At 39.8% G+C, this 15,177-nt stretch overlaps 1 protein-coding gene across 1 annotated transcript in view; it reads right to left on the bottom strand.

The window, feature by feature from the left end:
* The window catches only part of tgfb3 (transforming growth factor, beta 3), a 47,345-nt gene that overhangs the window by 4,916 nt on the left and 27,252 nt on the right, over positions 1–15,177 (bottom strand). The window contains exons 3-5 of the mRNA XM_056242804.1: positions 13,692–13,821; positions 12,513–12,620; positions 5,914–6,094 (exon numbers count right to left, since the gene is read on the bottom strand). Of these exons, the coding sequence (XP_056098779.1) occupies positions 5,914–6,094; positions 12,513–12,620; positions 13,692–13,821 (419 nt within the window). The remainder of the gene's footprint in view (positions 1–5,913; positions 6,095–12,512; positions 12,621–13,691; positions 13,822–15,177) is intronic.

The following is a 15,177-nucleotide window of genomic DNA, read 5'->3' as shown; positions in this document are numbered from 1 at the left end:
CCAACCACCTGACAGTTTAATGTAATGTTAACCAATAAAGCTAAAGTTTCTTAAGTTTGATAATTAATCTGCTAGGTCATGTTTATGACAGGTTGTGTTGTCTTAGTAATGTCAAGTTGTCATGACAAAGACACTGACAGGTTATGATGTATTGGTTTATGTCAAGTTGTCATAACAAAGACATTTCAAACAATGTCATATTTGCATTAAAAATGTCATAATTGAGCGAATGACACTTAATGACAGTTGTCATAAACATGCATACAACTTCCTTCATATTCATAACATATGTCATGTCATGATTATGAAGGTGTCATGTCAGTCTTATGCACACCCCTTCAAGTAAAGTGTTACCGATGTTTCTAAAGGAGCTTTCGCAGCGGGTAGGTCTAGGATCTGGCCTCCAGGATGGTTCCCCGAGAACTAACGTTAATGGTTCCCCTAGGAAATGTTCCTGGTTGCGTTCGCAGCGCCGGTAGGAGCTCTGAAGTGTGTGAGCCGCGCTTGTTGTTGTGACTTTTATTTTGACGGCGCAGGGAACGCCAGAACACATTCTCCTGTTCATTAGTTTACATCTGTCTAACAGTCCTGTGTAATACGGTATTAGATAGATCTGTTATACACAGAAAGTAGACAGTAATGAAAGGCATTAGCGTATGGCGTGTGTTTGGTGTCCAGTGTTGCTGAGCAGAAATACATGATCATGTTTCTCTCGGTCTCCTCAAAGTTGCGTTGGGTTTTCTCATCAGCGTAAAGGTTAAGAGGCGCATCTATCACTGTTTTACATGTTCGTAGAGTTAGTTTCTGGAGTAAATATATAGGCTACACCTAAGGTTAACAACTGTCCCGAATTAGCCGGGACGTCCCGTATTTTGGGCCTAATTTATTTGTCCCGATTAAACGGACTGCTACGCTAATCTAACCACTGACTGATACACCAGCAACACGACACTTGAGAATGATCTCACACACATCAGACCATACGAATAACAAACTCATAATTGAGAATGACTTATTCTTTTGGGACGAATCATTGTGTGATTTGCGCTGTCGTCACTCCCGATTCGGTCCGGACTCGCTGGATCCGGAATCCCTTCCACTGTCCGGCCGGGTTTTGATTTCGGCAAATCAGTTTTGGTGAATTCAAACAACGTGATTATTGTTCATGAGTCCAACACGAGCCACGCAAGAACACATGAACTCTTCCTGAGGGAATAATGCTGATGTGATTTGCTGCCCAAGAAACATGTCTGATTATTAATAATGTTTAAAAAAATAAAAAAAAATAAGTCAGGATTCTTTGATGAATTACGGAAGCGTATTGCACTCACTTGAGGAAAAAAAATCTACTCTGTTGTTCTGAATTAACGAGTTAATTATCTCAGAATTATGAGATCATTTTTCATGGAAAAAAGTTTTTGCTCTGTTTTCTGAATTAATGACTTAATTATCTCAAAATTATGAGTAACTCATTAATTCATAAAAACAGTGAAAAAAAATGTTTTTCAAGAAAAATGATAATTCTCTCATAATTCTGAGATAATTAACTCGTTAATTCAGAAAAACAGAGTAGATTTTTTTTCTTCAAGTGAATGCAATACGCTTCCGTAGATGAATAGAAGGTTCAAAGTAGATTTATCCTAAATAAAAAAAAAAGCTTTTGTAACATTATAAATGTCTTTACTGTCACTTTTGATTACTTTAATGCGTCCTTGCTGAATAAAAGTAGGCCCTTCCTGGTAACACTTTATTTTAAGGTGCTTGTACTAAGCAGTAATTAACAGTTAATAAGACCTTATAAGATGCATATAAGCATTAACTACTTCATATAAGGGTTAATTAAAGGTCCAGGCCCTGAAGAGATCAGGGAAACTACTCCCTCTTGGGAAGGTCAACTTTTAAGTGACTGGGAGTTTGTGTTAGCATTTATGTTTGTTCGGCTGTTCTAAAAGTGCAATGTATTGATACTTGAGAAATGTATTATTTAATTTTATTTATTTATTATCATTAGTTAATGCTTATATGCATCCTATAAGGTCTTATAAGTGTCTTATTAACTGTTAATTACTGCTTATTACAAGCACCTTAAAATAAAGTGTTACCTTATTTGGAACTATGTTTTGTGTGTAATGTGACTTTTTTTGTGTGACCTAACACAGCTTTTTTTTTAAATGGCGGGTGCTGGTGTTTCGCGTGCGTTCGGCCAATCAGCGAACACTACCGTCACGGAGAGTTCCAATAGAGAGCCTAAGCCCCTCCCCTTCCAGTCGACCACCATGGGACCTTATTTCGAAAAAATATTGTATGGTAGTCAATCCAGGAGACAACAAATATTTTGATCTCGTTTGAATTGTGCCCTGAATTACACATATGATGTTTGTCAATTTAAAAGATACATTTTAAAGTCAAGAAAGTCGCAAACTTTACTGAAGCTAACTTTACTGAAGCTAACTTTACTGATGCTAACTTTACTGAAGCTAACTTTACTGATGCTAACTTTACTGATGCTAACTTTACTGAAGCTAACTTTACTGAAGCTAACTTTACTGATGCTAACTTTACTGAAGCTAACTTTACTGAAGCTAACTTTACTGAAGCTAACTTTACTGAAGCTAACTTTACTGAAGCTAACTTTACTGATGCTAACTTTACTGATGCTAACTTTACTGATGCTAACTTTACTGAAGCTAACTTTACTGAAGCTAACTTTACTGATGCTAACTTTACTGAAGCTAACTTTACTGATGCTAACTTTACTGATGCTAACTTTACTGAAGCTAACTTTACTGAAGCTATCTTTACTGAAGCTGACTTTACTGAAGCTTACTTTACTGAAGCTAACTTTACTGAAGCCAACTTTACTGAAGCTAACTTTACTGATGCTAACTTTACTGAAGCCAACTTTACTGAAGCTAACTTTACTGAAGCTAACTTTACTGAAGCTAACTTTACTGAAGCTAACTTTACTGATGCTAACTTTACTGAAGCTAACTTTACTGAAGCTAACTTTACTGAAGCTAACTTTACTGATGCTAACTTTACTGATGCTAACTTTACTGAAGCTAACTTTACTGAAGCTAACTTTACTGATGCTAACTTTAAAAAGATAAGTTGTCTCTCGCCATTGACTACCATACATATTTTTTCCGAAATAAGGTCCCATGAGCCGGAAGCGGAGAGGTGGGGCTTAGGCTCTCTATAGCGCTGGTGTAGACCGACTCTGAAGGAGGAGTAAATCAGTTCCTCCAAAAGGAGTTCCTAGAACTAAAATCTTTCCTAGTTCCTGCGGTGCGAACGCGCCAAACTCCGGGAGCTTCCGCCAATAGTGCTAGGAACTATGAAAAGGTTCCTCCGGTGCGAAAGACCTTAAGACTTCTGTCTCGGCCTTATAAACATGTCAGAGTCTTTTAAAGCTCAGAAATTCCACTGTAAGGCGTGTCATTCTTTCCCTCCTGGATCCGGCCCAGGTGTGGAGAGCTCTCGGAGAGACACGCACTAAAGAGCCAGCGCACTACTTAGCATACTGGGACAAATCTAAACTTGCAAGCTCTTGCAGACGCTTCCAGCCGTCAGGTGCCAATTAAAAGCTTCATTCTTACAGGAAAAACCTCTCCAGACACATGCAGCTCCTGGAATGTGAATTTGAATGTCGTTTTTAGCTTGCGTTCCTGCCTCACAGAATAACACTTACATTTATGCATTTGCCAGATGCTTTTATCCAAAGTGCATTCAAAGTATACTTTACCAGTTCATGCGTTCACTGGGAATCGAACCCACGACATGCGAGTGCTAAACTGCTGTATCTTCAGGAGAACTTTCTAGCACTCGGTCTCAGTTCACACGCGACCCTCAGAAGGTGTGATTGGGTTTCTCACAGTGTGTGACGTATTTCTATAGTCCAAAATGTAACTCAATAAGATTTGTCCATTGGCTTCTGGGTTATTGCAGAAAATAAGGCCTGTGACCAACAAACGTTTAGGGTTCTGACACATTTTGTGAATTTCTTACACAAGTTTTGTGAATTTGGCAGCCCAAGTACAATTGGCAAAAGTAAGAAGCTAAACGTAGGCTTTATAGCCCACGGTCACATGACTTCAACCCCTTCAACGTCACTCTTTCAGTGTTTATTTTAAAAGTTTGCGTTTCAGTTTGATGACATTTCATGTCCGATAGCCTCATTTTTCATGACAAGTAAAAGCTTTAATACGATCAGAAGGGGTTTTTACTAGAGGTGTGGCGATACCCTCATGTCACGATTCGACACATGTTACGATACTGAACTCACAATATGATATTTGCGATACTCCAAGACATATGATAAAATGTTAACAAAAAATTAACTGTTGATTAAAATTCTAAATTTGGTGTTACATTGTGTGTGTAAATTAATATTCTTGGACTTGGTGCTGGAAACCCAATGAACAGGACAATAGAGACACCAGAATAACAATATTCATGATTCTGAAGCTGAAAACTGAATTATTTTAGACTAATATGCTTGATCTCTGTCACTGGCTAGATATATTTAAAATAATGAAGGCCACTTTTTACTGGTAACATCAGAGATTTGGCATTATCAGGACACACACATATTCCCCCATTGCATTATTATACATTATATTCAACATTATATAGTAGTTTAATGTAGTACTGACACTAAAACTTTTCTCACACAGTAATTTTTATTTTGGGTGAACTATCCACGATACATATTGTTGCATTTTTGTATTGTGAAATATTGTTACACCCCTAGTTTTGACTGATGTATGTCATAGAATTAAACGTGAATATATCTTGAGCTTATTTCAGGCATTTAACCAAAAACCCATTGACGTCGGGACTGGATCCGCAAGTGCTAAAATGCTTGTTCCCTGGTTTTGGACTACAAAAACACATCATCGCTCTTCACTGTGTGACGCTGCCTTCCAATTGGTCCAAAATGAGAAGACAACACAATTTAGTTGTTTAGCTTTGGGAACAGCCTTCATGTCAGGAGCACCAATGATGCCTTCAAATGTTAAAATGCAGAAGTCTTAGTAGGCGACTTGGTAACACTTTACTTGAAGGGGTCTGCATAAGACTGACATGACACCTTCATAATCATCCCAGGACACATGTTATGAATATGAAGGAGGTTTATGCATGTTTATGACAACTGTCATTAAGTGTCATTCGCTCAATTATGACATTTTGAATGCAAATATGACATTGTTTGAGATGTCTTTGTTATGACAACTTGACATAAACCAATTCATCATAACCTGTCAGTGTCTTTGTCATAACAACTTGACATTACTAAGACAACACAACCTGTCATAAATATGTCATAAACATGACATAGCAGATTAATTATTAAACTTAAGAAACTTTAGCTTTATGGGTTAACATTAAATTAAACTGTCATGTGGTTGGTTTTGACATTGGCTGTCATAAGGCCATTATAACTGTCATGAATATGTTTCTTGACCTCGACTACAGTGATACACATTGAATTTGTCATTAAAATGTTATAATGCCTCATGACAGCCAATGTCAAAACCAACCACATGACAGTTTAATGTAATGTTAACCCATAAAGCTAAAGTTTCTTAAGTTTAATAATTAATCTGCTATGTCATGTTTATGACATATTTATGACAGGTTGTGTTGTCTTGGTAATGTCAAGGTGTCATGACAAAGACATCTCAAACAATGTCATATTTGCATTAAAAATGTCATTATTGAGCGAAAGACACTTAATGACAGTTGTCATAAACATGCATAAACCCTCCTTCATATTCATGATGTGTCCTGTCATGATTATGAAGGTGTCATGTCAGTCTTATGCACACCCCTTCAAGTAAAGTGTTACCGGCGACTCAGTAAGTTAGGGAACAGAGCTACAGCTTGATGTTATGAGGTTGAAAGGCTCACGAGAAGCAGTAGTTGGTGTCCAGGGCCCGTTTGCGTCGCCTGGACGAGGGCAAGACGTCCAGCCGGTGCGGAGGCAACATCATCAGGATCAGATGAGGGAGAAGCTGCTCCTTCTGCTCCTTCTGCTTCTTCAGTCGACCCAGATCCCATCGGTTCTGCTCGTCGTACTCGCCGTCCACCCCTGAGGACAGAGCAGAAGCACACACACGCTCACATCAGAAACCCTCTAGATCATGAATATTAATGTTTTCGGGAAGACATTGACGGTCAGTTCGGTTGTGTTTCAATCCAATGTGACTCAGACAGAGGAACGCAAAACCTTAAAGTCCCCCTGTGGTGTAAATCCAGTTTTTAATATTGTTTATGTGTGTATGTGGTGTTAATATGCTTTAAGACAAACCATGTGTAAGTTCATAAGTCGACAGCATTGCTGAGTATTTTCTGCTTAAAACTGCAGTGAACCAAAGACAGTCTCAAAAACACGGTGTGAAATCGCTGGTGTTTCTGACGTCACATTCTTACGGATTTATTATAATAAGTGTCACGGGCCCACCGGTGGGCCCAAATTCTTTACATTTTTAAAACAGTAATATCCTATACTAAACCTAAACTAATCTTGACAAACTATATATCATTTGAAAGCTTACAATCTCTAGTTTCCATATTTGGTGATTGATTTTCAAAATAAATTACAGAGGAGCCGTAATTTATCAATTTGCAACAATAATATTTTCATACTCTTAGACCTTTATTTTGAAATAGTGATGAACATGAAAAATCATGAAAGAAGGGTAGAAACCTCAGTTTGTTTTCATTCCAAGAGTTCAAAAGATAGCATCCATTCAATTATTTAAAAAAAAAAAGGTCTGATTTTTTTTTTATATAAAGAAAAAAATTATATGATGTGGCAGGAAGCTAAAACGCACATGCGTGTTCTTTTTATGTTTCTTAGAGGTTGAAATCATATCAAAATCTGCCAAACTTCTCATATTACTTCTGAATAGGATGTCTACTTCATAAATTGTATGAAAATTGTGGAAATAATGGTTCATATCACTCAAAACACATATGGAAATGGAGGCGCCCTTATATGGGCAGTGATGGAGTCTGGTTGTCATCTAGTGAAAAAGTTTGGTACTGCGCCCAAACAAAATCTTACTGAAAGCTCATTTTTTGAGATATCAACCTAAAATTTGAAACACAACTTGTTCAGATTTTTGGCTTTGATTTTTTTGCAGTTTTAGAGTCGCCCAGGTTTTGAAAATATATATTTTATATAAAATATGAATAATTAAAAATTTTACATTGTACATTTTCATAAACTCAAACTTCTATAACTTTTTTTCTGTTTCACTTTCTTAATTTATTTCACTTCTACAAGAATCTGCCAAATGTCTTCTTTAAAACAAGACCAATCTTACGTCTATATTCCAAAGCATTCTTGAATTACAACCATTTAAGTTCGAAATGTGCATTTTCATGTATATTCAAAAAAAGGGGGGTGACACTTAAAGGGTTAAAGAGGACCTATTATGGCCTTTTACAGTCTTGATGTTGTTTCAGGCTCTACTAGAACAGGTTTTCCAGCTTGAATGTTGATTATTCTCCTCATATTCTCCATTGTTGCGGCTCCTCTCGTCCCAGTCTGTCAGTAACGCTCTGTTTACTTCCTGTCTCTATGAAGCCCCTCCTTCTGAAAGCACACTGTGCTCTGATTGGTCGGTTGGATCAGTGTGCTCTGATTGGTCGAGCGCTTTGAGTGTGTTTGGGAAATGTCCCGCCCCTTCCCATAACCGCCAGTTTAACACACTACTAACTAGGGTTGGGTACCGAAACTCGGTGCCAATAGGGAACCGGTTCCGACGTAAACGGTAGTAACCAGACCGAATAAGAACGAAAATTTCGGTGCCTGATTTCGGTGCCTAACTTCATTAGGCACACACGCGCACACACACACACACACACACACACACACACAAGGTCTCTCACTCGCTCGCTCTCCGCCGTGCGTGTGCTACACAGTTTGGAGCACAGTTTCCTCTTCCTCGCATGCGCGCTCTTTCTCGCAAGGTTTGGCTGCATTTCACGTGTAAAATTACGTGTCAGAACGCCCTCTGGGTGTGCCGATAGTCTGAATCCCATATAGAATCAAGCCAATTCATTGGCTGATGGCGCGGGCGCCGCATCGACGCACTTACGTCGTCATATTATGTTGGCGCGCGCGCCATCTGCTCCTCAGATTTCTCTGCCTAAAAAAGGAAGCTGGTCGGCAGCGCGAGGAGCTTGGCAGCGTCTCGTTCCCTATTGAGAGATATGTTACACCAGTAACCAGAGATGTTCTCTTTCATAGGTTCACTCAACGCTGCGTAGCTAAGAAGCAGTGGATTTGTATTTGTAGGCTGCTGTATCACGTGCCGTTTGAACTGACGCGCTACAGCGATCTGTCACATTTCAAAGAGCCAAAAACGTTATTTATTGTGTGAATCTCGTAAAAATATTGACAGAATCTGACAGCTGTGGATTTGTTCCATATCAAAAGTAACCTTCTCTGTCTTGCCTGTCAGTGTCCTCTTTGTCCGCGATTTTTCTGTGTGAAAAGGGTCAATTGCGTGAGTCTCACGGTCAATGCGTGAGAGTTGGCAGCTCTGCCTCTGCCTGCTAGTAATCTCTATTAATCTCCAGTATTATTACATTGTTTGATACAATATTGTTTCATTTGATATTATGTAAATATGAATTTTTATTTTATATTGGTTTTATTATTACCATATGTTACTTGTATTTATATTGTTTAAAGATTTAAGTTAATATTGTGTCCAGTTTGGCCCTGTAAATTAAAGGGTATTATTTTTTGATAAAGTGTGTGCGGTTTCATTTTCTTAAGTATCGATTTAAGAACCGTTTAAGCACCGGAACCGTTTAAGCACCGGAACCGTTTAAAATATACCGAGTAGGTACTGGAATCGGATAAAACCCAAACGATACCCAACCCTACTACTAACTAACTCAACCAGGCCCCGCCCCTTTATTCTGCGTATTAATTATTATAATGAGGAATATTGTGACGTGTTCCCGGAAGAAACTCAAGACTACAATGGAGGCGTTTCAGGAGTTCAGAAACACTGATATAGAGAAACAACTGGAGCTTTTTCCTGCTCAAACAGCAACATCACACACTAAAGACAGATGCACATGGACAAAAGCACTTTAACTTCTTTATGAAGGAGATTTCCCTGAATCAGACCGCCGCTCACTCTCCGTCTCCTCAAGCATCTGCGTATTCAATCTGTCTGTGATAGCAAAAGCAGCTCAGGTCCCAGGAGAGGCGTTGCCAATAGATACGGACACCCCTCTTTCATTGAGGGCCAAGAGTCTGAGTGCCGCAGTCCAGCCAGAGCGTTCCCGAAACCCCAGACACCCCCGAGGCCCGGCTGAGCGAGATCCCACACGCTCTCCGAGAGTCCGGCGGGAGCGCAGACGCGGTTATCTCATCAGAGCGTGTGCGGTGAAGATGAGCCGACGGGGGAAAGCTGTGTGGGATTCGTGATTGTGTGTTGTATGTTCAGTAGTGCGTCCCAGAGAAAAACAGTGAGAGAAGACTATAGTAGCAGAGTGGATCCGCAAATATCTAATAAGATAAACCCTAATTCAACCCAAGGTCCATGCACAGCCTGGAAGCAGGAACACATTTAAATGACAATAATGAGATCACTACCGCACACTGTTGACGTTACTCTTTTATTTTATTCAAAGCGAACCTGAGGACGCTATATGCGAAACGCGTTGTTCGCTTTGAATAGAGTAAAGTCAACAGTGTGCGGTAGAGTGTTTCTTATTATTGTCAAGATAAATTCTATGTTCGTACCTAAGTGCAATTCTTGAAAAATGTGTACGTTTGCAAATATTTAAGTGGTGGTGAAAATCCAGCCTTTAAAGGGATAGTTCACTTTGAAATAAATTTTTGGTATGTTTTAGCTTACCTCAAGGGCATCCAAGATGTAGGTGTCTTTGTTTCCGCAGTAGTTTCAATTTTGATATTTTTAGGTCAAACCGTTCTTGTCTGTCAGTCATATAATGCAGGTCTATGGTCACCACCTCAAAGAGCATGCACAGAGAAGTCCAAATTAAACATGATTTAATGACTCGTAAATGTAAGTACACATTGATGGCCTAAGACACGAAACGAGTGGTTTGTGTGTGAAAACGAACAGTATTTATATAGTTTTTACCTCTTGTAAACACAGCCACGTCCAAGTGATCTGAGGGCGCCGGCGCTTCGGCCTTTTCCGGAAAGCGCCGGAAGTGATCTCTCGCGCGTGTACGTCACTCATTGTTTACACAGAGATTTCGGAAGTGTTACCTTTCACTGTGAAGATCTAAACATATTTAGATATAAAGTAAATCACAATGGAAGACGATTTCGATATATCAACAGACAACGTTGAATTTTTTTTCGCAACCGCGCGAGAGATCACTTCCGGCGCTTGCGCAGACCGAAGCGCCGGCGCCATCAGATCACTTGGACGTGGCTGTGTTTACAAGAGGTAAAAACTATATAAATACTGTTCGTTTTCACACACAAACCACTCGTTTCGTGTCTTAGGCCATCAATGTGTACTTACATTTACGAGTCATTAAATCATGTTTAATTTGGACTTCTCTGTGCATGCTCTTTGAGGTGGTGACCATAGACCTGCATTATATGACTGACAGACAAGAACGGTTTGACCTAAAAATATCAAAATTGAAACTACTGCGGAAACAAAGACACCTACATCTTGGATGCCCTTGAGGTAAGCTAAAACATACCAAAAATTAATTTCAAAGTGAACTATCCCTTTAAAGGGTTAGTTCACCCCAAAATGTAAACTCTGTCAGTAATTACTCTCCCTCATGTTGTTCAACCCCGTAAGACTTTCGTTCATCTTCGGGACACAAATTAAGATATTTGTGATTAAATCTGAGAGCTGGATCACTCCTCCATAGGCTTCTAAAGGGATTGAAACTTGCCGGCCCAGAAAAGTTATTAAAGACATCGTTAAAATAGTCCGAGTGACTACAGTGGCTCAACCTTAAAGTCCCTGTAAAGGCAATTTCAAAAAAAAATTCTAAACACATTATAAATGTTAGAAATGTATTGCTAAAACATATTACAAAGACTGTGAACTGTGAAGTACTGAATTGTGGAGTTAGACCGTTAAACAGTTTTTCACCATTGCTATTTTCCGGATTTTCTGGGCGGGGCTAAAACAGGGCTCGATGACGCACTGGAGCCCTTGAGCTCCTGGACACGCCCCTACTTGATGACGCACTAAAGCCGCTGAGGCTGGCCGCTCCTAACAATATTATAGACTAGAGCACATTCACATCAGTTTGCCGCTCATTCGCGAGTTACTGTCAGTAGCACTACTATTATTAGTAACGGCCTACAGATTGCTAGCTAGCTATGCCTTTGTCACGGAAATGCGTAGCAGCTAACGTTATTACCTGGATGCGATCACCGGATCAGTACAAAACAGATCGGTGTCCTTATTTACATTTCCGAAAAACGATTACATCAAGAAGAAGTGGATTAATTTTGTGAAGAGCCACTTTGATGGAGAGCTGAGGATCACCGCCAAAACCACCTCTGTAAGTGATCATTTTACACGGGATAGTTTTATAAACTTTCATCGGAGACAACTGGGATTCACTGATAATCCACTGTTACTGGTGAATTAGGCCGAACCGACTATCTCCCGCCTCGGCCTTCATCCTCCAGTCGCGCCGACAACTGGTGCCATCATCGGCAGTGCGTGCCCACCGTGCGAGCATCTATTTCGGCTGTAGAGTTGAGTGTGGCAACGGCAGCTTTCCCGCGAGTGGGCGTGGCTTCAGCGCAGCCAGCGGACACGCCCCCAGCGTTTGAGAGCAGAGAATACTGCTCATTTTTTCAAGATTTTGATAGCTTATTTTATGTACTTGCTGGCTTTTTTTATCATTCAAATTTGGCTGGGTGACTAATAACACATTTTTCTGTGGTGTGACAAACTCAGAACACATACTTAATTTTGACTTTACAGGGACTTTAAGTTTATCAAGCGACGAGAATACTTTATAACGAACAAAAATAACGACTTTATTCAACTATTCCTCTTCTTCTCTGTGGGCCTCGAGTGAGTTCACGTAGTGTAACAGCGCAGCGCTTCTGTACGTCTCACACACACACACACATGACCAGCGTCGGCCAATAGTGAGCCTGTGTGTGACGTACGACCCAGAAGCGCTGCGCTGTTACACTACGAGAACTCACTCGAGGCCCACAGAGAAGAAGAGGAATAGTTGAATAAAGTCGTTATTTGTGTTTGTTATTTACGCGACAGTAAAACACTGATGATCACTTCAGAAGCTGGAGGGATGTTTTCTGGTCACAAAAATAATGAGAAACACGCATGTAGGTTATATAATTGTAAATATATTTGAAAGATAATTTAAGTTTATGTTACACACTTTAAGCATTATCGAATATCGCATTATTTAATATCGCGCAGCCCTAGTGAAAGCACAACACTGTTGGTACCGGAGCAGTTGCGCAGCATTGGTTGGTCTTCTTCACTCACCTCTGAACTTGACCTCCAGAACCTCGTTGACGTGCTCAACAATGTCTCCGTTGGGGCTGAACGTGTGACACGGGCAGTGAACGCTGATCTCCAGGCCCAGGTTGGTCTCTGCGCGGTGCAACAACACACAGTTTCAAACACAAACATCTGATTCCAGTGTGTATAGTGCTTGGATATGGGAATATCACTGCCAGGCACAGATATGAAACACTAACTGAACGATTTCAACAGTTGACTATACAAAACTATTGTAATATGCATATTTTTGTTCTGTCCATTCGTCATAAGGAGCTGTGCAGTTCACTAATTCACAGTCCGATGACCTCTGTGTTTCTGATTTTGTGTCATGATTTGCGGAGAAATGCAAACTCATCTTTGGTCATTCATTGAATCCATTTCCCAGTTATCGACTGATTCCTACTTAGATTGAATCCATAGTGACTCGAAGTTTCTATTATTCAGACCAATTAAAGAGTTTAAAATGATTCTTTCTTTTATATATGACAGTACAGTATCAAATACAGTCAAGATTGATCAAAACACACAATATGAAGCCGTCGCTTTGCACACAGATTTTTGCAAAAGCATTTTTCAAATCAGAAAGACATATTCTTCATTAGGTATTCATTTAATTCAAACATTAAGTTGATTATACAAAACAATTTGAGTTACAACAAATAATTGATGATTAGAAAATTATACAATTATTAGTATGATTAGTAGATTGGAAAACTATGGAATACAGAGAAAAACACAGATTTTTTCATAATTTTTAACTTATTTTAATGGATATTTCCCACTGGAAGATCATCAAACGCCGTACCCTCACAGGGAAAAGTTCAAGTTGTAAATAAAACTAAAACTATTGTTGCATGTTTTACAAGAAAAATACTATTTCATTGTTTCTACTTCAAAATTGCATGTTTAATAAAAAGCGTTACTTGATGTTTCTTTGCACATTTTTGTACATTTACTACTGATTTCTGAGTGAGAATTGTCCTACACCGATTTTTTTTCGGTACTGCTGACATATTTACATCAACAATTTCAAACAAAAATCTAGAGTATGTGATGTTTGCAAGGCATAAATGTGTGTGTATTTGATCAGTGAATGTTGTATTCATGTATTAGTTCATCTAACAGTCTTCATGTGATCAGCTCTGGTGGACGTTCACTCACCTCTGTACATGAGCCACTCGCGTATGGTCTCGGTGACGTCGAAGGAAACCCACTCAGGCGTTCCTTTAGTGAGAGCGTTCTTGCCGCCGATGTAGCGCTGCTTAGCGATGTGCTCATCGGGACGAAGGATCTGCAACACACGGGTTCGACCATCAGTTTAAAGCTGACATTAATGTGCCATCAGCATCAACTAACAGACCTTCAAACACCGACAGGTTTCCTCAACGCTCATACTAGGGCTGTCTCTTCACGTTCGAAAATCGATTGGTCAATCGATCGGACCAACCAACACAAGTTTCGAAAACGAAAATAGGGAATCGATTTTAACAGGCTTTTAACCAAAAATGTGTGTTAGGTGGACAGATCAATACAGCACACAGAACATGTGGGATGCTGGACAATAACAATGTCTTTTCTGTTCACCAAATGCTTTTTAATATTCGCTATTACTTCAATGCAAGTGAACAAGCGCGCCGTTATTTGTTGCGTAGTGACGTGTGTGTGTGTGTGTGTGTGTGTTCAAGTGAGCCAGAAATGCGCAGATTCTCTTTTTTTTTTTTTTTAACAGTGACAGTAATAACAATGATGACAGAAACAAGTTCAAACAACTTGCGTGGGTTGATTAAGAAGGTGGGAGGAGTCGGAGTTGAAAAGAGAGCAAGGATTCATATCTTGTCAGAAAGTGTTGGACGGCAGAGGTCAGTTTCAGATGCGTAATTATGAAGGGGAGATGTGTATTCCATTGCAATGAAGTCTGTAATAAGATTTTTCCAATAGTTAATGTGTATTTTGTTTCGAGTTTTCCAGTTCATGAGGATAGTTTTCTTGGCGATGGTTCGAGCTATGAGGAGCATTCTAGAGTTTATAGTTTTATCAGTGATTATTGTGAGGTCCCCCAGCAAGCAAAGAGAGGGCGACAGTGGGATGTGGCAGCCGACTATAGTGGATAGTGACTGTGTGACCTCTTCCCAAAAGTGTTTGATTGGAGTGCAGTGCCAGGTTGCATGGATGTATGTATCTGTAGAATTGTGATTACAATGTGTGCAAACTTCTGATGTGAAACCCATTTTAGCTAATCTATTGCCCGTGTAGTGTGTTCTGTGAAGTAAATGTGAAGAAATGTGCAGATTCTGCAATACACTGTATTTAATATATCATGAGGATCACGAGTTGCGTATTTGCGCTAAATCCGCACAGATTTGTCTTACACGAACTTCCCCAGCAAAGTGAGTAAACACAGAAACACGCCAGATTGGCTCGTGATTTGACAGCGTTTCCCGCCAAAGTTCATTTGTACCCGCGTTTGGCGGGTCGGAGTAGCCTGACTACTTCGTACTTCCGCTCTATTTCAGTTCGCTTCTGTACTCAGTCTGAGACATCGACATGTCTCTCAGTTTTCCTCCGGCCTGAAAACAGCCGGCCAATCAACGAACAGAGGGCGGGCTGAGAGCCGTGACGTAGACGCTAAGCACCGAGTTTAAGATTG

Source organism: Rhinichthys klamathensis, unplaced genomic scaffold (genome assembly GCF_029890125.1).
Source record: "Rhinichthys klamathensis goyatoka isolate OS25496 unplaced genomic scaffold, OSU_Roscu_1.1 h1tg000754l_1, whole genome shotgun sequence".
NCBI classification, from domain to species: Eukaryota; Metazoa; Chordata; class Actinopteri; order Cypriniformes; family Leuciscidae; genus Rhinichthys; species Rhinichthys klamathensis.
Note: the sequence above shows the minus strand (reverse complement) of the source record. Positions and strands in the feature narration are given on the sequence as shown.